This window comes from Symphalangus syndactylus, chromosome 6, assembly GCF_028878055.3.
Source record: "Symphalangus syndactylus isolate Jambi chromosome 6, NHGRI_mSymSyn1-v2.1_pri, whole genome shotgun sequence".
Lineage (NCBI taxonomy): Eukaryota > Metazoa > Chordata > Mammalia > Primates > Hylobatidae > Symphalangus > Symphalangus syndactylus.
The window spans coordinates 57,052,086-57,076,814 of NC_072428.2; the positions used below are offsets into that span (position 1 = coordinate 57,052,086).

Consider the following 24,729-nt stretch of genomic DNA (forward strand, 5'->3'; position numbering starts at 1 on the left):
TTTTTTTTTTGAGATGGAGTCTCACTGTCGCCCAAGCTGGAGTGCAGTGGCGTGATCTCGGCTCACTGCAAGCTCCACCTCCCAGGTTCATGCCATTCTCCTGCCTCAGCCTCCCGAGTTGCTGGGATCACAGCTGCTCACCACAACGCCTGGCTATTTTTTTGTATTTTTAGTAGAGGTGGGGTTTCGCTATGTTGGCCAGGCTGGTCTCAAACTCCTGACCTCGTGATCCTCCCGACTCGGCATCTCAAAGTGTTGTGACTACAGGAGTGAGCCACTGTGCCCGGCAGTTCTATAAATTTTAACAAAGTTTTTGTAACTACCACTACAATCAAAATACAGAGCAGTTCCATCACCCTCCCCCAACTCCAAACCCTTGGCAGCCATTGATCTGTATGCTGTTGTGATATTTGTACCTTTTGGAGAATGTCATGTAAATGGAATCGTATAGTATGTAACCTTTGGATATTGGCTTCTTTTACTCAGAATAATGCCTTTGAGATTCACCCAACTTCTTGTGTGTATCTTACCTATTTTTTATTGCTCAGTAGTATTCCATTGTATAAATGTACCACAGTTTGCTTATTCACCCACTGAAAGACATTTCGTTATTTCCAGTTTTTGGTGAATATGAACAGAACTGTTCTGAACACTCATGTATGTTTTCATGTGAAATTTTTCATTTCTCTAGGCAAAATGTGTATGAACGTTATCGCTGAGTCATATGGTAACTGTTTGAAAGTTTACAAGAAAATGCCAAACTGCTTTCTAGAGTGGCCATACTATTTTGCATTCTATCAGTCATGTATGAGAGTTCCAGTTGCTCTGCATCCTCACCAGGAGTTGGTGTTGTCAATGTATTTTATTTCAGCCATTCTATTAGGTGGGTAGTGCTATTGTATCATGATTTTATTTGATTTAAGAGATGGGGTCTCACCATATTGCCCAGGGTGGAGTGCAGTGGCTATTCACAGGCACAAGCATGGCACACTACAGCCTTGAAATCCTGGGCTCCAGTGATTCTCCTGTCTCAGCATCTGGAGGCAGCCTCTGCACCCAGCTCTGACATTGTCATTTTACTTTGCATTTCTCTTATGGCGAATCGTGTTCAGTGTGTTTTCTTGTGCTTATTGCCATCTGTATATCCTCTTTGGTGAAGAGTCTTTTGCCTATTTTTAAATGGGGTTGTTTTCTTACTTAGATACGAGTCTTATGTCTGATAAGTGTTCTGCAAGTATTTTTCTCCCAGTCTGTTGCCCACTGTTGCATTCTTTTAATGGTGGCTTTCACAGAGCATTGCCTTGGCAGCTTTGTAACAAATCATTTGACCTCAGACTACCACTTATAGAAAGAGTATATTTACTTTTCCCTATTCCTTCAGTTAGGTACAGCTAAAAACCCTGGACACTATATGTAAAACATTATACATAAAACAGATGTAAGAAGAATCTGAAAGGTGACAAGAAGGCAGACCACCTAAGGATCTGGGACCCAAGGAATACACAGTAATGAGTTCCCTGGGTTTTCTTTTATATATCCCAGATTGGGTACTGGAGAAGCTGGCAACTCAGAAATGCCAATGGGCACAGCATTTTTTTTTTAAAGCCCTAAGAAAAGCCTGCTCTGTCTAGTCAAAGGACTGGGAAAGGAGCAGCTTTGCAAGACAGAACATTTTTAGATGATAATGTCTCTACTCCAGATAAGTACCACGGGAAAAAAACTACAACCCAACCCCCACCCCCACCAGCAAAGGCCAGGTTCTAATGAGACCACCCAAATTCCTTTCTCCATTTCTGGGTTCATGTCAGAGAAGACAGAGGGGGAAGCTTAGACTTTCATCCTCAATGGACAGTAACAAGGCCCTCTCCTAATACTTGCCCCTCACCCTTGTCAGCCCACCACATGTAAAACATGGAATTTCACCTGTACCTGGTGGCAAAGAGGTGCCCTTCCCTTCTCAGGTGGGATGGTGTCAGACAAGGCCAAGTGGAGAGTTGGGACTTTTACCTCCAACCAGTGGTAATGAGGCCACCCCCAAACCCCCACCTAGCTAAACTGAAATGTATGCATTTCCCAAAATTCTTATGTTTATGCCTGTGAGTTGGCCATTGCTATTTCTTTCTCAGATTTGAATAGCCTTTCTTCCTTTGTCTGTTGAACTTCTGTCTTTTAAGGCCCTACTTGAATGTCTTCTTGGTGACTTTTCCTTACTAGCTCCTAGGAAGAATTAATGGCTCCTTAACTCTTTTCTTTTTTTCTTCTTCTTTTTTTTTTTGAGACGGAGTCTCACTCTGTCACCCAGGCTGGAGTGCAGTGGCGAGATCTCCACTCACTGCAAGCTCTGCCTCCCAGGTTCAGGCCATTTTCCTGCCTCAGCCTCCCGAGTAGCTGGAACTACAGGCGCCCGCCACCACACTTGGCTAGTTTTTTGTATTTTTAGTAGAGACGGGGTTTCACCGTGTTAGCCAGGATCTCCTGACCTCGTGATCCGCCCGCTTCGGCCTCCCAAAGTGCTGGGATTACAGGAACTCTTTTCTTAAAACTTGCTTATACCAGCTAGGTGTGGTGGCTCACGCCTGTAATCCCAGCACTTTGGGAGGCGGAGGAGGGTGGATCACCTGAGGTCAGGAGTTGGAAGACCAGCCTGGCCAACATGGTGAAACCCCATCTCTACTAAAAATACAAAAATTTGCTAGGCGTGGTGGCACGCGCCTGTAATCCTAGCTACTCGGGAGGCTGAGGAAGGAGTATCACTTGAACTCAGGAGGCAGAGGTTGCAGTGAGCCGGGATCACGCCAGTTGCACTCCAGCCTGGGTGACAAGAGTGAAACTAAAAACAAAAACAAACAAAAAAAAAACTTGCTAATACCATGAACACTATATTGTATGGCAATTATCTGTGTATGTGTCTGTCTCCCCCACTAGATTATGAGTATGTGAAGGGCAGTTGATCATGTTTAGTAATTTGTTTCTCCAGAGCCTGACAGAGCTTCACCCACAGTGAGTGATGATAAATGAACTTTATACGTAAATTCTTTAACTGAGATTATTTTTAGAAGGAAGAAAAAATATAGCTAGCCTTTAGAATTATTCTCATGCTTAAAAAGCATACTTTTTGGTTACCCAAAGCCTCTGCTTTTACCATGTTAGTATGAAGCTGGTATGCTGTTCTATATAGTTTGTTTTCAGATTGATCTTTTTCCCCTTTAGTTCCTTCTATGCACACGGATCATTTTGTTTTTTAAATTTAATATTCATCCATCTAAAAAAGGTATCATGACATGGCTGGGCACAGTGACTCATGCCTGTAATCCCAGTACTTTGGGAGGCCAAGGCGGGTGGATCACCTGAGGCCAGGAGTTCAGGACCAGCCTGACCAACATGGTGAAACCCCGTCTCTAGTAAAAATACAAAAATTAACCGGATGAGGGGGCATGTGCCTGTAATCCCAGCTACTTGGGAGGCTGAGGCAGGGTAATTGCTCGAACCTGGGAGGCGGAGGTTGCAGTGAACTGAGATCATGCCATTGCACTCCAGTCTGGGCGACAAGAGCGAGACTCCATCTAAAAAAAAATAATAAATACATAAATTTAATATTCATCCATCTAAAAAAGATATAATGACATGGCCGGGCGTGGTGGCTCAAGCCTGTACTCCCAGCACTTTGGGAGGCTGAGGCGGGTGGATCACAAAGTCAGGAGTTCGAGACCAGCTTGGCCAACATGGTGAAACCCCATCTCTACTAAAAATACAACAATTAGCAGGGCATGGTGGCGCATGCCTGTAGTCCCAACTACTTGGGAGGCTGAGGCAGGAGAATCGCTTGAACCTCGAAGGCGGAGGCTGCAGTGAGCCGAGATCGTGCTACTGCACTCCAGCCTGGGCGACAGAGTTAGACTCCATCTTAATAAACAAATAAATAGATAAATAAATAAATAATTGCTCTCAAACACTGGCTATATTTTATGGAAAATAAAGAAAGCCTCTGAAAGCAGAACCTAGAGGCTTGAGGGTAGAGTCAAGAGCTGTAGAGAATCATTCCTAGAGATCATTAATGCCTCTGAGAGCGGAACCTAGAGGCTTGAGGGTAGTCAAGAGCTGTAGAGAATCATTCCTAGAGATCATTAATGCCTCTGAGAGTGGAACCTACAGGCTTGAGGGTAGAGTCAGGAGCTGTAGAGAATCATTCCTAGAGATCATTAATGCCTCTGACAGCGGAACCTACAGGCTTGAGGGTAGAGTCAAGAGCTGTAGAGAATCATTCCTAGAGATCATTCCTGATCAAGGAACTAGCATCAGAGCTGTTATGAACCAGTGGCCCTGGCATGCCTCCTTTATTCCCCTTTCTGATTAAGGTCTACAGTGGTTTTTGCATGCCTGTCCCACCATTGTATGTTGGATGTGTGGGGAAAAGGTAACTTGTCTCTTTAGTTGCCGAGTCTTTACTTTGAAAGCAACTGCACCTAAGAAACCTAACCCATATATGGACTTGATTTAGGTGACAAGATCCTGGATCTCAAGTCTAAGCATGTTGCCAAAATGGAAAGACTTTGGGTGGTAGGAATGAGTGCATTTGCATGTGGGAGGAATATGAACTGTTGTGGACAGAAGATAGACTATGGCAGTTGATATTTCTAAAAATGAGCACAGTAATATTCTGGTGTTCCAGGATGCTACTACGCTTCTATCAAGAGATAAAATCTATTTCCCCTTTCCTTGAACCTGGGTAGGTCTGTGACTGATTCCAGACAACAGCCAATGTCAACTGCTGGTCTTATGAATGAACGAGCCCTCATAAGATTCCAGACCTCAGTCTTCAAATTTCCCTTGCTGATGTCAAGAGGAGTAGAGATTAATTGTCCCCACTAAGTCCCACCCAAATTGGAGATTCATGAGCAAAACAGATAATTTAGGCCACAGCAATGGTTATGGAATCACAAATAACCAGACCTCCTTAACACCTGTGTATTCGGGGAAGAGTCTTCTGGTGATATTTGAATTTGGACAAATGATTTTTCTCTAGGGCTTGGTTTCCTCAACTGTAAAATGGAACAATAATTACCAAGTCATAGGAATGTTGTAAGGTTTAAATAAGATAAGCAAGGTGTTCTTTTCATAATGGGTCTGTAATAAACACTACGCAGTATTATTTCAACTTATTCCCACCAGTTGTTCTAGCTTTACTGCTTTGTACAAATTCACCTTCAGAGTACGTGAGTTTTATATATATTTATATAAACATATATAAAATCTGATTTTATATCTAAATCTCTCTGTATACATATTGCAACATTATAGCTTCTGTAACACTCTTGGATCACTTGCTCTGGGGCAATCCAGTTACTATATCCCAAAGATGCTCAAGCAGCCTTATAGGGAGGTCTACATAGTGAGAAACTGAGGCCTCTTTCCTTGCTGACTTTCCAACCAATATGAGTGAGGTACCTTGGAAGCTGATCCTCCAGCCCCAGTCAGCCTTCAGATAGCTGCAACTGCTTGGGAGACCCCAAGCCAGAACCACCCAGCTAAGCCACTCTTGATTCCAATAGAAAATGCAAAAACTGTATAAAATTTTTAAAAATTATTCTTGTTTTAAGTCACTAAAGTTTGGGATAATTTTTCTTATGCACTAAGAGTTAACTAACAGCTATATCAAACATGAGGAAAGATGGGAAACTGATCACAGGTTGAGGACTATTTCAGGGTCGATGGAAGGACAGAGATGGTTGAATAAACTTGAAAGTACTGATTGAGACTGAATTTGAAATAAATAACCATGGGGTCCAGGATAGAAAGGAAAAAAAGTAAATCCAGCAAAGGGGAACAGATTTCTTTTTAAAAAAAAATTTTATTTATTTTTTTGAGATGGAGTTTCGCTCTTGTTGCCCAGGCTGTGCAATGGCGCGATCTCGTCTCACCACAACCTCCGCCACCTGGGCTCAAGCTATTCTCCTGCCTCAGCCTCCCGAGCAGCTGGGATTACAGGCATGTGCCACCATGCCCAGCTAATTTTGTACTTTTAGTAGAGATAGGGTTTCTCCATGTTGGTCAGGCTGGTCTCGAATTCTCGATCTCAGATGATCCGCCCGCCTCGGCCTCCCAAAGTGTTGGGATTACAGGTGTGAGCCACCGCACCTGGCCAGGGGAACAGATTTCTGTGTATTTTCCCAGACTAGAGGTAGTTATAATCATGTCTAATAGGATAGTAAGTCTCAGTTTTTCTTCTTTGGTTGAGTGTAGAGTGGCTCTCATTTTATTTACCACACATTTCCTGGAGCCAAAGTGCTTTTATTTAAAATCATGGCTCTGTTACTTACAAGCTTGTTACCTTGGGCCAGCTATTTAACCTCTCTATGCCTCAGTTTCTTCATTCATAAAATGGGGATAAAAGTGTATCTGTAAGGTTATAGTAGGGATTAAACAAGTTAATGTGTATAATGTGATCTGGAATACAGAAAGTCCTATGTAAGTATTAGCTATTATTCTTATTATATGCTAGGCTCTACAGTACACAGACCTGATTGGTTCCTCTCCTCAAAGAGTTCGTTGTCCAGTCAGGAAGATTTTCTTTTCTTTTTTTTTGAGACAGGGTCTTGCTCTGTCGCCCAGGCTGGAGTGCAGTGGTGCAATCTCGGCTCACTGCAACCTCCACCTCCTGGGTTCAAGCGATTCTCCTGCCTCAGCCTCCCGAATAGAGTAGCTAGGACTACAGATGCACACCACCATGATTGGCTAATTTTTCTATTTTTAGTATAGACGGGATTTCACCATGTTGGCCAAGCTGGTCTTGAACTCCTGACCTCAAGTGATCAGCCCACCTCGGCCTCCCAAAGTACTGGGAATATAGGCATGAGCCACCACGCCCAGCCAGGAAGATTTTCAAATAAATGGCCATAATTCAGTGTTCTGAGCTCTGTAACAAGGTGTACACAAAGTGGTGGGGGAGCAGAGGCAGGAATGTCTGTCTTATCCTAGAGGGAAAGACAGGGGCAGGATAAGCTTCTTGAGGAAAAAGTTTGAGTCTAATCCCTAAGGAAGAGCATGTTGGGAACATTTGAGACTATAAAGCAGTCACAGGCAGCATGGGAAAGGTAGTTTCTGGCTGCAAAATAAATATGTTTAGGAGAAAAGGGAAGATGTGAACTGTAGTATGTAATGACCAGCACCATCAACATCACCTGGGGGCCTGTTAGGACTATAGGATCCACGCCTTACCTGATACCTATACTACCAATATTTGCATTTTAACAAGATCCTCAAGCGGTTCCTATTGACCATTAAAGTTTAGAACCACTGGTCTAGAGCATAGGCTCTGGAGCCAACCTAATCAGGTTTAAATCCCAGCTCTACCTTTTTTTTTTTTTTAAGATGGAGTCTTGCTCTGTTGCCCATGCTGGAATGCAGTAGAGCGATCTTGGCTCACTGCAACCTCCACCTCCCTGGTTCAAGCAATTCTCCTGTCTCAGCCTCCCGAGTAGCTGGGATTACAGGCACATGCCACCACGCCCAGCTAATTTTTGTATTTTTAGTAGAGGTGGGCTTTCACCACGTTGGCCAGGCTAGTCTTCAACTCCTGACCTCAAATGATCCACTTGCCTCGGCCTCCCAAAGTGCTGGGATTACAGGCGTGAGCCACCATTTTCTTATGTGTGACTTTAGGCAAGCTATTTTGCTTCTTTCCTAGACTTTAGTTGCCTCCTTTGTAATTAGAGATAATAAAAGTTTCTACCTCATAAAGTTGTTCTAAGGACTGAATTACTATGTAGAATGCTTAGACCAGTATGTGGCACTTAGTAAGCACAAGGATTGACTATAATAATTCATCACTCATATGCTACTTCTTAAGGTCAGAGTCAGTTTTGTAAGCCCCTTGTCTTTCAATTTCTACTCCATTGTAGAGGAGTAGACATTCATTGTCATTTTGACATTCATTGTAGAGGAAAGGACACTTGGAGGTCAGAAGACCTGGGATTACAAAGCCTAGCTCTCTTCCAATTCCTAGCTCCGTGAAATTTGGTGAGTCCTTGGAACATCTATGTTTTTCTCATTCATAGTATGAAAGACCTTAATCGTACCTGTCGCACTGAAATGTTGTGAGGCTCAAATCAAATACTATATGTTAAAGTACAAAAATCCTCTATGAAGATTTCACTTACTATCTTTCCAAGAGTTCTTAAGCAACTGGATGCATAGGAAGATAAGGGAGACAGCGGAGGGAGGGCCTGGTGATTAATATGTCCCACTTTACGATTTTCTGAAGGTGTAGGTTGGGTTTCAACAATAGTGATTTTCCTAGACCTCAGAGGGTATTTTTAGCTAATGGGCAAATAGTAGTAGGAAACTTAAATGCTGTTATTTACCTTCTCTTCCTAACCTACAGTTCCACTCAAGAACATGAAGAGTCTCATACGTTTGTATAGTGGTTCACAACTTACAACGTTTACGTGGTGCATCACAAGATCCCTATAGGGTAGTATTAACCCAATTTTTCAAGAAGGAAACTATGTCTGGAAATTGTAGAATGCATATCAAGAACTCTTTCTGACGAGCGTTTCTACCGGATCCGATGTTACCCAAAGTACAAAATTTAAAGAGGGAACTCAATCACTAGATTTCATTGAATCTTCAGTATCAGGCAACTGGCTTCTATTTTATGGTCGCAAATAACTATATATTGGGCCCCTTTTCTCACCTGTAAAATAGGAACGAAAAGACCTTCTCCACAAATAAGATGAAATAAGAACAAAGGCTGAGGGTGAACCTACCACGTCGTAGGGCCTCAAATAAATTCCTTCTCCTTCTTGCCCTTGACAGAGATAGCACGAGATATCACTACCATTCCCATTTCACACGTGGAGGAAACCCAACTCGAGAACGCTCGGATTTCCCTTTCTCTACTTGCAACTCCGTAACCAGCAAATCCGCTACGGACAACTGCGATGTCCACTATGTTAGTTCTCGAAGCGTGGATTCTCTCTCCTCAAGATGCCGTCTGGGGGGCTAGAGGCCAATAATTGCCCTCACGATCGAAGAAACTCTTTCCTAATCCTCGACGGCACTTCAGGAACAAAGCTGCTCTCCCATCGTCCCTAACCTCACTACCCTAAAGGTCGCAGCAAAGCCCCTGCTCCAGCCGCTAGCGCCATCTTGGTCGCGACGTGTGACGCCACACGTAGCAGAGAGCGCAGCCGATTGGCTGGGAGACGGCAGCCCTGGAGAGGCGCGCGAAGCCAGAGACAGGAGGGTATGCAGGAGAAACCAAGTGAACTACAATCCCGGCCTTCCTTGCGCGTACGACAGCAAACCTGGAGCGAAAGAGGTTGGAGTTTTGATTCGGACCACAACTCCCAGCACCCTCCGCGATGTCTGTCCTTTTCTTTCATAACGCGGAGGAAAAGAAGGACAAGATGAATGGAGGCCTTTTGGTGTTTGTTCTCGGAAAGGCGGGAAAGGGGAACTACACCTCCCGACTGGCCGCGCGCGGCTGCGCCTGCGCCCTGTTACCTGTCGCCATCTTGCCCCTTCAGAGGCACCGCAAACAAACCCAATTCCTGGTGTCCCCTAGTCTTGGCGGAGGAGCCTTTTAGATGAGCCCCGAAAGGCCGGGCAGGTGGGTGATTCTCAGGCAGGGTCCTGGGAAGAGCTGGCAGGCCAGCCAGGCTAGAGGAGCGCCGGGCCAAGCATTCGGAGCCCGGCTTGGGGCTCCCAGCCCCATCCTCCGTTGTTTCCTAACGGGATCGTGGGGCTCCCCGAGGTGGACTCAGGGGGACTCTGGCTGGCCTGGTGCTGGGACTCCGGGGGTCTAGCTCTGGGAGACTCCCGGTGAGTCCAGGTCGTCTGGCTGGATATCCGCTGGCTTACTCTCTCTCGGTTGTCCTCTCCGCTGGGGAGGGAGTGAGGCGCGGGTGCCGGCCGGGACCCCTGACAACAGCTACTGGCCCGGAGGGACTTGGGTCGTGGACTTGACATTGGGACCGGCGCCGAGAGGCCCGGGTGAGGAGCCTGGGCTGGCTGCTCTTGTTGTGGTGCTGTTAGGGAGTGCGTGTTTGGAGAGGGGGCGGGGCGGGCTTGTCTCCTTGACACTTGAGTGGGGAAGGAACCTACAAGATCCCGGTTCCCCGAGCGGGCTCCGGAAACTACTGCCCGGGTTTCCGATGCGTTGCGGCCCCGCTCTGGGGTCCCCTGGCTGGGACGCGCCGGGATGCCGTGACGTGGTGCTAGGTTCGAGCAGTCGCCGGCCGCCTCCAAGATCCTGTCGGGAGGCGGGGACTGGCTTGTGGAGGGAGCGGATTCCTTTGGCTCTGCCCCTTCTTCCTCTTCCCCACCCCTTTTCTTTATGTCATACTGCCGGCTGGGGCGCGCAGTCCAGTTCTTCTTGCCTTGGGTTGGTTCTGAGCTGAGAGGACTATGGGAAGTAGGGGGAGGGGGGCTCACCTCGGGACACAGAATTGGAGTTAGCAGCCCCAGCGCCTGGAACGGGATATAGCAGTTATTTCGGTTCGGTGTTTGACTTCTAGGCTAGACAGTGAGCTCATTCATTCATTCGTTTTGCTCAGGCGCGTCAACCATTCACTTACCCATTTAACAAATACTTACAGCGGCTCTACTCTGTGCTAAGCAAGTGTTGCGCGTGCCCCCAGCGCCGTGTCTTTTTGTCTTTTACACTAGGAAATTCCCAGTTCTAAGTAAGTTCCTGGCAGCTCAACTGTTGGTAAATGGTTGTTTAATAACTACAGGATCAAAATTCATATTCCATTAAGACTTGAGACAGGATATATATATATATATATATCGTTCCAATTTTAGTATATGTGTTGCCGAAGCGAGCACGAGGAGAGTTATTTATTAAGTTTCTTTGACTTGCTAGGAGCTTTACAAATTTTATCTCATGTAATTCATAAATGAGAAAGCTGACAGGAGTCAACTTGCCCAAGGTTGGTAGTACCACCTGTTTATTACATGAAATGCCAGCCACTATGAAAGAACTTTACATATAGTGTTCTTTAATACGCATAACAAACTGAGTGGTATTACCTCTGTTTTATAGATGTGTAAAGCTTAGGCTCAACCAGTAAGTTGAAAAGTTGGGACTAGAAACCTAGAGGTGTCCGGCTCTAAAGTCTGTGTTCGTTCCACTGTGATAGTTCAAATGACTTAATTCTTGATTTGTCAAAAGTTGGAAAGTGTGGTGGTGAGAAAGGATTGTAAAATAGTAATATCTTTTTGGTTTACTTCTTAGCCTGTGGCTGGATCTCCAGGTGAGTGGCCCCTTGAATGTACTTTGGTACTTTGATAATTTGACTTTTTTGTTGTTGTTGTTGTTCTCGTAGGGAGGACAAGCTCTTTGGGGCTACCAAACAGAAGCAGCAATGCCTGTTGTGTGGCCAACCCTTTTGGATCTCAGCAGGGATGAATGCAAAAGGATTCTTCGAAAATTGGGTATGACGTTCATTGTTTTTTACCTCTCTATGATACCTTTTTTCCCTTTCTGCCTAGGTCATAGCTGTTTGCATGGATGTCATATCTCACGCTACATCAGAAATTCTTTGGAGATACAGTTCCCATCTTACTCGTTGTTTCCCTCAGTGCCTAACATAGTGCTTTGTAAATAGTAGGTGTGTGAATTGTAATAATACTAGTAGCTAAGATTTATTGAGGGCTACTTGGCTATTCTGAGTCTTTTTTATATAACATCTAATTTAAATATTTTAAGAATTAGCTTTGTCCTTTGAAAGCCTAAAAGGTAGGTGTTTTTTGTTTGTTTGTTTTGTCTCCATTTTACAGATGAAGCTTAGAAGCCAAGGTAATGGTGATAGACATGGAGTCAGTATTTGAACCAGGGAGTATGCTTTCAGTCTCAGTTTAACATACTCTTAACCTTCATGATTATATGTGTCAATTACATACTATTTCTGAATTCTAAGTTGATGTAAGCTATGCTCACTTTTTCAAATTATATTTTACTATCAGTAATAAAACACATTTTATGCTTGTAATTTATTATTTAGTGCTTCTTTTCCCTTACAGCAGCCTTTCTCAACCAGCATTGAGGGAAAGAATTAAACCCTAATGCTAAGGTATCCATTGTATGTAAATTCGCCCTGTGCATCTAGAATGCTATTAGTTACTACTTTCCTTGGGAAAATTGAGAAAAGAGTTATTACTCAAATCATTTTGTGTTCTGTGGTTCAAATGAGGATCTTTGGTTGAGAAATGCTGCCTTAGACTATGAGGACCTTGTGTCTTATTTACCACTGTAGTCTCTGGCTAGCACAATAAATGAAATAATTGAAAAAATAATTTGAAAAAGAAGATTAAATGTTTTGGCAGTAGATATGCATTATTTAGATATCAGTGATTTTAAAGGAAAAGTATAGGTCTTGAATTTAGACAGACCTGGGGTCTTGGTATTATTACGAATGACCCATGTAACCAAGGACAAGTTATTTATTCTTCCTAAATTTGTTGATAGATTTGTTAAAAAAAAAAAAAAGGAGAACACTGTCTGCCTCATTAGTTTGTTACGTGTGTTAACAGTATACATAAAGGGCCCATCATAGTAAATCTTTGTTGGGAATTTTTCTTTGTAAATCAGATAGAATCATAGCTGCTCTGGCCCTGCCTGTCCTTTTTATTCCACCCAAGGCCACTATGAGGATTTCAAATCACTTTTTAACAGCATCTTTTAAAGCAAGTCTAAGAGAGTTATTTTTGAAGAGAGTGTGGGGGATGTCAATCTTTTTTTTTTTTTTTAAACCTTATATCCAAACTTTTAATGCTAATCTGAAGATAGTTTTCTACACACTTACATACAATTAATATAACTTGTTAGTTGCCGATTATAAAGTTGAACTCATATTTATTTAATAGCTGAAATTGCAGAACATACCACAAAGACAGTAGATTGGGGTTTCTGGGCTTGGGGGCCTTTGAATTGAGAGATTATGTTTAAATATAAAAATGGTAACCTCTAAGTCTAAATTTATTCCTAATTTTAGTCAGAGCTGTGTGGGTAATGTTGCTGCAGAGTGCTTCTATATGAAAGAAAACAGTCATCTTGTATGGTAATATCATCTTCATTGACCCCTCACTTTGGGAGGTGAGCTTTGATAGTGATTTGCCAAAGACTTCCTCCCCACCCGTTGGCTTATTATCATAACAATGAAACCTTTGAATTGTCTTCAAATGCTAACTCTAGGTCCAAAGTTTAGAAAAGGTACATACAGTTTTTAAAAATTAGCTGTATCCTTTAAAAAATAGTTATAAATCATTTTAATATAAGATGTTAAATACTTAGATTTTACATACATATAAAGAAATTGGGATAGAGAATTTCTTTTTTTTTTTTTTTTTTTTTTCAGACGGAGTCTCCCTCTTTCACCCAGGCTGGAGTGCAGTGGCGCGATCTCGGCTCACTGCAGGCTCCGCCCCCCGGGGTTCACGCCATTCTCCTGCCTCAGCCTCCCGCGTAGCTGGGACTACAGGCGCCCGCCACCTTGCCCGGCTAATTTTTTGTATTTTTAGTAGAGACGGGGTTTCACCGTGTTAGCCAGGATGGTCTCGATTTCCTGACCTCGTGATCCGCCTGCCTCGGCCTCCCAAAGTGCTGGGATTACAGGCGTGAGCCACCGCGCCCGGCCGAGAATTTCTTTATATATACTGAATGTGTCAGTGCTAGATAAATGCTTCCTTCTCTCTGTCTTGCCTCTCCCGTTCCCTATTTTTGTGATCATTCCTGAGCTGTAGCCCCAACACGGGGCTTTATGGACTATAGTGTATTTGAATGGCTTATTTAATGGACCAAATTGAGGGCTTTATATAAACGGTTTGGCAAACTTTTCGTTTTTGGAATGTTCATATGTGTTTGTTATTTTATTCTACTTTTATGTTAACACTGCGATAGAATTGCATGAAAAATAATACCAGAAATTCAACTAAATTTGAGGTATGTGAGGATCTAAGGATACCCATCAAAATGGACATCAACAAATGTGAAGCAGGTTGGGAAGCTAATAGGGTTCTTTACAATGAGTGAATTTCTTGTGAAGAGGAGAAAGTGATGTGGATCCTATAGCTGTGGTAACTGTGTTCAGAGTCCCAGTTTTGTGTGTGAGGTTGCCATCTCTTGATTTTGTACATGACTTCTTAGACTTGAAATGTCAGAAATATTTGTCGTATTTCTTTAGTTAATTTTATTTTATCTGAAGTAATGTCTTGATCATCATAAATTCTACAGGTCACAAGTGTGAACTTCTTTTTCATTTTTCTCAAACTATTCCCTCACTTTGACCTCTTCATTTCTTTTTATGGCATTGCCATTTTCCTGAACATTTTGCATGCTGCAAAATCTGACTGCCTTCTGTCGTTACTTCCCACAATCAATCAATTACTGAGTCGTATCAAATAAAAACATTTTAGACTGGAAATAGAGGCTTTTCTCAGTCTGGCCACAAACTACTTTTCCATTTTTACCGTTCTCTATTCTCTTACATGTGTGAACTAAAATCTTTAAAATAGTTATTTGGATATATTTCTTAGGTGCCTTGTTGGATTTTAATCACCTTGAGGATAGGGATTTTATTTTGTTCCTAGAAATATTCTCCATGATACCTTGTAGCAGTAGTGTTCAATTAGTAGTTTGGTTTGAGTTAGGGACTATCCAAGTACAGACATATTTTTACTGCTCTTAGTGTAAAACTCTCAAACATAGTTACTGACTGTTACTGGAAGTTACTGGAATAATATGAAACATTATCTGTTCTTTTACTCTATTTCTTTTGTACATTTGCTTTTTTTTTTTTTTCCCCTGCCTGCCTGGTGCACAATTCTCTTTCTGATTAAAGCTTCTGCTTCTACACTAGATGATGTATTTCTCCTCTGTACTTAACTCCCTGAGGGCAGGATTAGCGCACCATTTGGTATATATAATGGGACTCAATACTGATCTGTTGAATAAAATATTTCATAAATGGGGGAGGGCATAAACATTTAGGGTATACTGCCTTCTTGGTTATCCCTAGTGCTTTTTCTGGAGTCTATTCTGGGTCTGATAAAAGCTGAAATATGTTTCCTGAAACTAAGTTATTTCCTTCACTACTCTGAGCAGCAGAGCTTTGTGCTTCAAGAGTGACCACCCCATTGAAATGTCTACATAGTATCCAACACAGGTTGAACATGCAGGATGTTAAACTTAGGGTCATTTGGTTGGACCAGACATTCCTTTTTTTTTTTTTCTGAGACAGGGTCTTACTCTGTCACCTAGGCTGAAATACAGTGGCATGAACATGGCTCACCACATCCTCAACCTCCCAGGCTCAAATGATCCTCCTACTTCAGCCTCCTGAGTAGCTGGGACCACAGGCGTGCACTACCACCCCCAGCTAATTTTTAAATTTTTTGTAGGGATGGGGTCTTGCCATGTTGCCCAGGCTGGTCTTGAACTCCTGAACTCAAGCAATCCTGCCTCGGCCTCCCAAAGAGCTGGGATTACAGATGTGAGCCGTGGTGCCTGGCCAGGTTTTTTTTTTTTTTTTTTAGGACAGGATCTCGCTCAGTTGCCCAGGCTGGAGTGCAGTGGCATGATCACAGCTCACTGCATCCTTGACTTCCTGGGCTCAAGTGATCCTCCCACGTCAGCCTCCTGAGAGGCTGGGACTACAGGTGTGCACCGCCACACCCAGCTAATTTTTTGTATTTTTTTTGTACAGCCAAAGTTTTGCCATGTTGCCCAGACTGGTCTTGAACTCTTGGACTCAAGCAATCTGCCCACCTTGGCCTCCCAAAGTGCTGGGATTACAGGTGTGAGCCACTGTTCCTGGACCTGGCCAGACATTTCTATTTAATGTAAAAATATTTAAGGTAGGCAGCCCAGCCCAGTCTTCTACATAAAGCTTATTTTTGACAGAACAGTGAATAATATCAACTGAATGAGACTATTAGTTTATTATTGGTGTAGTACTTAGTCTGTGGGCACTTGTTGATTATTTGGCTCACAGTTTTTGAGTTTCTCTTGTGTGTCAGGTATTGGCAAATAGCAAATACTCATAATAACTTGACTATGAAAACAACTCTAGTTTGGACATTTATTTCCCACCATTCTTGGTTTGCTCAGATATATCTGTTTCATAGTCAATGGTTTAAAACAACAACTGTTTTATTATTTCTTGCCTTTCTGTGGGTTCTTGGCCTTGTCTGAGTCCTTTCAGGTATTCATTGGTAGCTTATATGGGGACTAGGCTCAGCTGAGGTAGCTGGACTCTCTCTTCATGTGGCTTTTCATTCTGGGCTTCACAGCTTGGTGATCTCAAAGTTGGTTCCTAAAGAGCAACGCCCTGTGTGCAAGTACTTAGCAAGCTTCTGTTTGCATCATGTTTGCTGTTGTTCCCTTGGCCAAAGCAAGTCATATGCCAAGACTAGAGTCAATGTGGGAGGGTACTACACAAGGGTAGTATACAAGGGCGACACTGAGAGGCATGTATAGTTCATTGGAGGCCACTGGGGACTTTTGGTTTTATATTTTAACCAGTCCTGGAGACTGACAGTTTTCTTTCTTTTTTTTTTTTTTTTTTTTTTTGAGACGGACTCTCTCTGTAGCCCAGGCTGGAGTGCAGTGGTGCCACCTTGGTTCACTGCAACCTGTGCCTCCCGGGTTCAAGCGATTCTTCTGTCTCAGCTTCCCAAGTAGCCAGGATGACAGGTGCCCACCACCATGCCCAGCTAAGTTTGTATTTTTAGTAGAGATGGGGTTTCTCCATGTTGGTCAGTCTGGTCTCGAACTCCTGACCTCAGGTGATCTGCCCGCCTTGGCTTCCCAAAATGCTGGGATTACAGGCATGAGCCACTGTGCCCGGCCCGACAGTTTTATTTCTTAATGGTTATTTCTGTGGAGAGAGTGAAATGAAGATGTCTAGTATTAGGATTCAGTATATTATGTCCTAGTTGCTGCAAGAGCATTTCATGTTTATGTTTCCCAATTAGTCATTTTGATGATAGTTTTTATAGATGCCAGAGGATCTTACTTCTGGAGGGTACCTACAAAGTCCCTTCTAGGTAAGGAAACAGGTTTAGAGATGAGAAAAGACTCGCTGAATGTCACACAACTAATAAGTGGCAGTGCTGGTGCCAGAATATTTTGTTCCAATATTTTTTCCATTGCATACTATTTACAGTACTTTCAATTACACAGGAGGGAGGTAGAATATAGTTTGAATTCTTAGGTAAGCCTAAGGAATTATTTTAAGAGTTGATTAATGAACATGCCTTTTAGTAATGCTGAAAACCTCTCAGCCTTGTTACATCACTTGGTGCCTATTCCCAGTTGTTAGTATCATTTGTGTTATATGTTTTTTAGTGACAATGTGTGAAACAAAATATCTACTGTTAGATTTTTCTACCTAAACATTTTATATACATGACTTCTGTGAGGCAATGAAAAACAAAATATAAAATTATAAAAGTCACATTTTAATGTTATTAGATAAAATTTTTGAAAGGAATTTAAAACAATATTTGCATTTAATTATTTTTAGGTTTTTTGCCCTGAAGTTTCACTATACATAGCCATAGTATTAAAATATTAAAGGCCTATCTTGATAAAATAATTTTCTTCTTCTAGAATTGGAGGCATATGCTGGAGTTATCAGTGCACTTCGAGCACAGGGGGATCTCACCAAGGAAAAGAAAGATCTTCTTGGAGAACTATCAAAAGTTCTTAGGTAAATTATTGTAAATGTTTGTGAGACTCTAGAAATTTCATTTTGAGGGATTTTATTACTTATCACTCTCAAATTAAGTAACTGTCAAATTAAGTTGAACAGAGGTGTTCAAATTGTTGGTGCTAAGAGACTCCATCCCAGTTGTGTGCTCTGTTACAGAAAATTGTATAACTTACCACTTATTGTGTAATCCAGAATGAAAATATAATCCAGAATGAAGAGCGTGCAAACTCTTCAGAAAGACTTGAAGGCAGTTTATCTTACTTTTGGCCCACCTGGGTAAGGGAGGTGCTTTTGACATAGATGAAGGAAAGAAGAGCAGTAATTGGATATGATGATCTAGAGTGGCATTTGTTGGAGGGAAGAGGTGATGTGAGGAAGATGCCTTAATTTACATAAATGGGCAGTGATTATGTGGTCATAGCCTTAAACATAGTCTTTTTTAAGTGAAAATATGGAAGAGGCTCTTCCTGTTACTTAACATTAATATAGGGATGTTATTAAGCCAAATTCTCAATCTTACTGTCTTCATAGTTAACAATTTGTATTTGTTTGTTGTTTATATTTCTCATAAATTCTGTTTTGTAGCCTCTTAATTCTGTTTTGGTCCATATTAGAGATTTAGCTTAAAATTCTGTTTTGGTCCATATTAGAGATTTAGCTTAAATAGTATGGAATACAATTTGAAGAGTGGTATTCATTTTATTGAATATTTATGAATGGAATGGGTATAACCTTTTAAAAAGTTGTTTACTATTATTAACTTTACATGTGTTTAATCAGGATTAATATAAGCACATTTTTACAATTGGTAACATAATGTAATGTAGAAGATATGCAGCTAAAGTATTGAATAATAAAGGAATATTACCCTGCTAAGTTGTATAGCATATAGCCACAGGAAACAGATTATCTTGCCACTCCATTTGTTTATTATATTCATTGAACATTAAATTATAGACTCCTAAGCTTTAGAAAAGACCTTAGAAAACTTTCTTGTAAGTGACAAAATCCTCTTCTTAGCAGTCACAATTAGGAAGCCATTCAGCATCTGTTTGCATGTTTAGATAGCAGGAAGCTCTGCTGATCTTACCCATGGTCTGACATTTCTGAGATTTGGAAGTAATACCTTGATATCAGGCTGAATTTGTCTTCCTATGATTTCTAATTTGCAACTAAATATTTCTTCAGTTACACAGAATTAGTATGAATCCTTTTCTAATCCTTTTCTAATATATATCTTTTGAAGATATATATTAGACTCCTGTCTATATCTTTTCACAAAGCAATCTTGTCCCCCTTCTCCCCCCAAAAATGTTGACTTAAACATTAATGAAAGTATAGAAAAGAACTGCCTGCTTGGCAGAGTTCTATAATGGCTATTTTTCTTCATAGCATCTCAACAGAACGCCACCGTGCTGAAGTTCGGAGAGCAGTAAACGATGAACGGTTAACAACAATTGCACATAAGTAAGCCATTAGTCATACCATCCCTGATTTTTTTATGACATAGTATAACATAGTTTTGAAACAGTCTTCCTATTGTGTAGCAGATTCCTGAGTCTTTTAAGTAACAATATCTCTATACTCAGGGATCCTGATCATAGCAGTAAAAGTGATATTAACTGTTTATTCAGTTGGTTATATTTTTTTGCATTTGGTTAGGCAAGCTTTAAGTACTCAGGTCAAATCCTGTTACAATGTAATCTCTGTCTAACTAAAAATCACCACAATTTAGCAGATGATTCACTTACTTGAGGCCAAGTTCAGTAAACAAAGTATTGTGTCCCCTAAAATTGAAAGCCCTTTAGAGGTTCTTTGTAATGGTATTTGATATGTTATTACCTTATAAATAGGCGTTGTAACTTTTTTGATATCTGACTCATTATTTCATGTATTTTGAGATTCAGAAAAAAATGTAAAATTTGTGTTCTGTCTTTAAGAAATATGAATATAACATCTCTTAATTTATTTTTAAAAAGCCAAAAAAATAAAACGATTAAAGATTCTTACCGAATTGTTTTCTGATCATTATAACTATTTAAGAGGAGGGGTGGAGGGTGGTAGAGGATTGAGGGCAGGGATTAAGCCTTAATTGAATATGTATGGAGACAGTGCCTCCTAAAGAATACAAAGGAACAGAAATTAGCCTTTAAATGTTTATACAAGATGATAAAACATTTCATAAAATATGTTATAGTATAATTCATTTGTTTTTTATTTTTGTGTTTTAATGTTAAATAAAACTAAAGGGAAAAATTCAGTGCATTTCCATAGTGTGATAACTTAAACATTGTATTTAAGTCAATTGGCAATATTTGAATTGACCCCAAAGAGCTTCATCTTGTGCTTCACTGTCCCTCATTTTAGTTAACATAAAATGGGGTGCTACCTTTTCAACAGCATAGTTTGAAGGTTGAGCTGTTTATTCTGGAATTTTGAGATTCTTCAGTGGTAGGTATGCACTGTAGAAATTTGAGAATTTTCCATTAGAGACATTTAGTAATCTAGTTGCTAGGCTAACATGGTTGAAACACTTAAATATTAATCAATGTGTTCTTTCTTTAATTTGCTCTAAGCTTTTGAATTGGGGTGTTCTAGAAGTAATGGTAACTGAGCTTAGATTCTAATTTGAGAACTGGTAATAGGAAATTTATGTGCTAGAGAATAAAGTAGTAAACCTTAGCTTGCATTTAGAGGCACTTAGAAACAAATTAGTATTGTAGAAGCATTGGAACGGTATTGTGGGGCAACTAGTTGTAAGTTGATGCATCAGTTTCATACTTTAAGGATAACATTTATTTAGTCTCCTTTTCCTTTTTTCCCCTTTAAAGAATGAATTTATCCTTATATTTGGGTGAAAGACCAAGTTACAGGTATGCAAATAGGTTATTATTATTTCAGGCTTTTTCTTGTATTTATTTCCAAATTGAAGCTCTCAATTATTCAGGGGCACATTATTCCATTTATGAATTAACCATGCCCCTTGCTTTCCTTCTCTTTCCCTCCTCCCCCTCCTAATACTGCCCACCCTTTAGCCATTTTGCTGCTTGGGAGTACCTCTAGTCAGAGGGTGGGAAGGGAGAGGAGGTGAAAATTTTAATTAGTCATTTTACTACTTGTTAGTTGTCCTGGAAAAGGTTTGGTGGAAGAATTTACAAGTATTTGCCAAAATATTTTTGGGTAATATATGAGTTTCTTTAATCTATTTAACCTCTCCCTTTCCCTCCTCTCTCCATTAGCATGGATAATTGAGAGTTGGCTTTTATCTGCCTGTGTTTCCTCTTTTTTCTCTCCTTTCTGATTTCTTTAATACATAAATTTCATTTTTTTGAGAAGAATTTACAGTGTATAATTTTGAGCTTCTTAGGTTTTTCTATATTCTTGTTTTAATATATTATTGTTTTAGTTGGATCAGATGTTTTATTTACTTGTTGAGCTCAAAGGGTCAGTGAGTGGGGATTGGTGAGGAAGGAATAGGTCTCATTCTTTCCATCTCCTCTGCCCTCTTCCCCTCAGAAGTAGCAACAGAGCCTAGTTCCAAAGATTATCTATAGCTTCATACTCCAAGCCTAGAAAAACAACTAAAGGAATGCGCCTGAACTGACTGCATTCCCTTTCTCCTCCCCTCCCCTCCCCTCCCCCCACTCAAAATAGGAGTTTAGGCCTGAAGGAATGTGGTTGAAAGGTGATGAGAAAGTTGAGAAGATTGAGCACAAAGGAGGGGGAAACAAAACGAGTGGGATATCTGTGATCTAAGAAAAGCCTTTCTTGTGGCTTGAAACATAACACATGTTTATTGTTTGGCACCAGGCCACTTATTAAGTAGTTTGATACTCTTAATTCAGTTTTTAATTATATCAGAATGTTACAGTATTAACGCCTTGGATGTCAAGGAGCTTCGGATTTTTGAATTGGACCACTCTTGCCCATGTTGTCTCTAGATTCAGGAGAAAGTGTCTATCTGGAATTTCTGCTCACCTAATCCTTTCCCCATCACTCAGACATTCACAGGATAATGAGTCAGTTTCTGTGTGAGGATGAGGATTTCTTACTGGTGCCTTATACACCAAAGGATATGTGGGCCAAGGTAGTTTCATTAGTATAATCTTAGATTTCTCAGAAAAGGGACTAGAGCAGGGTTTCCCCTATCATACTTAGTATAAATAGAGAGACATTCTTATACTCACACTAAAGTATCTCAGTGAAGCCCTCCAGGAAGATGTTTAGTCTGTAAAATCTAGTTTAGATAACTTGTGTAACTAATGCATATTTACACTTACATCTTCATTACTAAGCAAATAGGAATTTCTGATCTAATTCTAACATGATACTTAATTTTTCACTCAAATTTGAGCATGTTTGCATGAGTAGAAATTTGGAAGATTTATAGATCTTTCTAAAAGTTGCAGTTGTGTCTTTTGCACTGCAAGTTTTGTCTTTTCAGTAGCATATGTTCATGTTCTTCAAATTATTAATCTTCCATAATTTCTGCCACTACTTAAACAATGCACCAGGTAAGTGTAGATGTCACTTAATTTGTGTGGTAAACTCTCACCAAGCAAGCTTATTAGTGATATAATAAACTGATAGCAAAATAAAAGTAAGCCAGGAATGTGCTGAATAGCTTTTAGAATTTTTTCCTCTAACAATTAGCTTTTCTATCTCTTTCTTGTTTGTACCATTCTTTGTTTCAAAAGTAGCATCAACTTGGGGATTATATAATAACAAATTTGTGAGTGTTACTGAAGTTTTAGGAATTCCCCTTTCCTTGGTCTTAGGTAGGACTGTGTTAAACCATAAAGGAATTTACACATTTTCCATAGTAACCCAACTGGATTCATCGGCTCGTAGAAATTCCTTTCTGAGCTGAACTTAAATCCTTAAATTGTAAAAGTGATTTATTCCATTCAATGAAAGTTGATAGTAATTCAGCAGCAGTATCTAATTGGTATACATCAAAGGCAAAACCCATTTGAAAAATTTTATACTTTCTACTTATCTGTCAAATAATTTCAGTGGTATGATTACGCTGGTCGAAGGAGACATTTATTAGTTGTGTGACCTTAGGCAAGTTATTTGATGTCTCTGACTCAGTTTTCTCATCTGTAAAATGGAGGTAATAATACTACCAAATTTATAGGATTGAAGAGTTAATACATGTAATATGGTTAGAACAATCCTTTACATAAGTGTTTAATGATAACTATCATCATTACTATCATTATTATCATTACCATTTTTCCACTGCCCACTAACAAGGGCTTTTATACTCTTATCTAAATCTGAGAATGGGTGGACATACAGAGTCTTAAACTGTAAGTTAGTTTGAAGAACCTGTGGTTTCAAATGCAGAAATATTTCTGATTTAGTGAAGAGATTGATTATTTCTGAGTGAATTTAAACTTCAGCACTAATCATTAGTCAGGGTCTTTCATGGAGCCAAGTTAAGAGAAGTGATACAACTACCTTTTGATATTCCAACCTCTGGTTGGATTCTTGGAATAAAATTTGCTCAAGGAATTTAGGGTAGAGAAACTGAGAGTGGTGTTTGCTTAGAGAGAGAGTTCAATTGTCTCAATTCCTTCTTAGAGTGAAGGGTGGTATAAATAAATAGAAGTAATGGTGCGTTTCTTCTAGTGTTGTTAGATCTAGTCTGTTTTAAACAGGAAGGATAATAACAATATATTGTCAGTGACACATACGGCTATATATACAGCACTCTTCTGTTCTTTTCTACTTAGGCTCCCTCGTTTACTGCCTCAGTTTCTCTTGTTTGAAAGCCTTAGAACCTCTGGCCATGCAGGCAGTTGGATAATTTTCAAAAGGTTCAGTGAATTCCATCCTTAATTAGGAAAATCTGACTTTTAAAATTATAAGTGCTTTTTACTTTCTTGTGTTAATTATAAAATTAAGTTCTAAAAATTGGTTGAAATAACTAGTTTTCATTAGTGATAGCAGATTTAAGTTAATGAAACCAAGGCCGATATTTATTTAGAAGGCATAGTAAGATTTCTTGTAGTTTCAGTTATGTTCATGATAAGATTCAGATTATAGAATAAACTGTGTAAGAACCTAAGTGTGTGACATTCCTTGAATTATAATTATTCATAATTTTGATCTTGCTTGCTTAAAATAAAGCCTCTCCTATTCACTCAGGGCACTTTTTATAATGTAAAAAGTTATATATGTTTGAGCATATATGTTTGATTTGTTTTTAGTGATTGAAAACCCTTGTAGCAGCACTTTCTTTTTTGTTTAGTATGTCTGGACCTAATAGCTCTTCAGAATGGTCCATTGAAGGTCGTCGATTGGTACCACTGATGCCCCGGCTTGTTCCCCAAACTGCCTTTACTGTAACAGCTAATGCTGTTGCTAATGCAGCTATCCAGCATAATGCATCTCTTCCAGTGCCTGCAGAAACAGGAAGCAAGGAAGGTGAGTAGAAAAATATGCCTGTATTAGAGATTACTTTTCTTAGAATCTTCAAGAAAATTTCAAGAAAAGTTGTCTTATTTTTCATCTGCTTTTATTCTAGCGTTTAAAGGTTATGAAACATAGTAGGAAACTCTAATTCTGAAATTAGACTGCCAGGTTTTTAGTCTTAGACAAAATTTAGGTCTCCCTTTTGTCAAAGGTGTGAATTACGTTAATCATCAAAATTGCAAAAACCTTGGAATGGATTTTTGATATCAGTGTGTCTTGTTAAAAATGAATAGAAGGCCTTAATGGATGACATTAGAAAATAAATAAGGTAACAGAAGTCATTTAGCTACTAAAAAATGATTCTGAACTGATAGCTTTAGAAAATAAAGCTGTTTCCATTTTCTGGAATCAGTGATATATGCTATTTCTTTGTTCTGGTTAATGAATGTGCTGAGTCCATTCCCTGGCAGAAGGGTTTTCTTATCATTATTTATCTAGTAATTGACACATGCTTTAAAAATCCTCCAATTCTCTAGAGGCCACCAAGAGTAATATTAAATTTGAGAGAGCATATTTGGATTGTCTCAAG

The 24,729-nt window shown here is 40.2% G+C and overlaps 2 protein-coding genes and 1 pseudogene across 29 annotated transcripts in view; 1 reads left to right on the top strand and 2 right to left on the bottom strand.

Moving 5' to 3' along the window:
- The window catches only part of LOC129485291 (myosin phosphatase Rho-interacting protein-like), a 37,540-nt pseudogene extending 28,394 nt beyond the window's left edge, over positions 1 to 9,146 (bottom strand).
- Positions 5,829 to 10,749, bottom strand: LOC129484648 (uncharacterized). The gene is made up of 3 exons (XM_063642385.1): positions 10,735 to 10,749; positions 8,766 to 10,470; positions 5,829 to 6,135 (listed from the first exon to the last, which is right to left on the bottom strand). Exons 1-2 carry the CDS (start codon positions 10,747 to 10,749, stop codon positions 9,661 to 9,663), a joined length of 825 nt encoding a protein of 274 aa, XP_063498455.1. The 3' UTR covers positions 5,829 to 6,135; positions 8,766 to 9,660.
- The window catches only part of EMSY (EMSY transcriptional repressor, BRCA2 interacting), a 110,429-nt gene continuing 95,205 nt past the window's right edge, over positions 9,506 to 24,729 (top strand). For 17 of the 28 annotated variants that reach the window (XM_055282990.2, XM_063641328.1, XM_063641337.1 and 14 more), the window contains exons 1-5: positions 9,506 to 9,610; positions 11,331 to 11,439; positions 17,615 to 17,714; positions 19,110 to 19,184; positions 23,977 to 24,152. In XM_055282990.2, the coding sequence (XP_055138965.1) occupies positions 11,370 to 11,439; positions 17,615 to 17,714; positions 19,110 to 19,184; positions 23,977 to 24,152 (421 nt within the window). In that variant the 5' untranslated portion in view covers positions 9,506 to 9,610; positions 11,331 to 11,369. Of the gene's footprint in view, positions 9,611 to 11,330; positions 11,440 to 17,614; positions 17,715 to 19,109; positions 19,185 to 20,548; positions 20,591 to 23,976; positions 24,153 to 24,729 lie in introns of all 28 variants that reach the window. The other 11 variants (XM_055282988.2, XM_055282994.2, XM_055282998.2 and 8 more) reach the window with 1 other exon arrangement.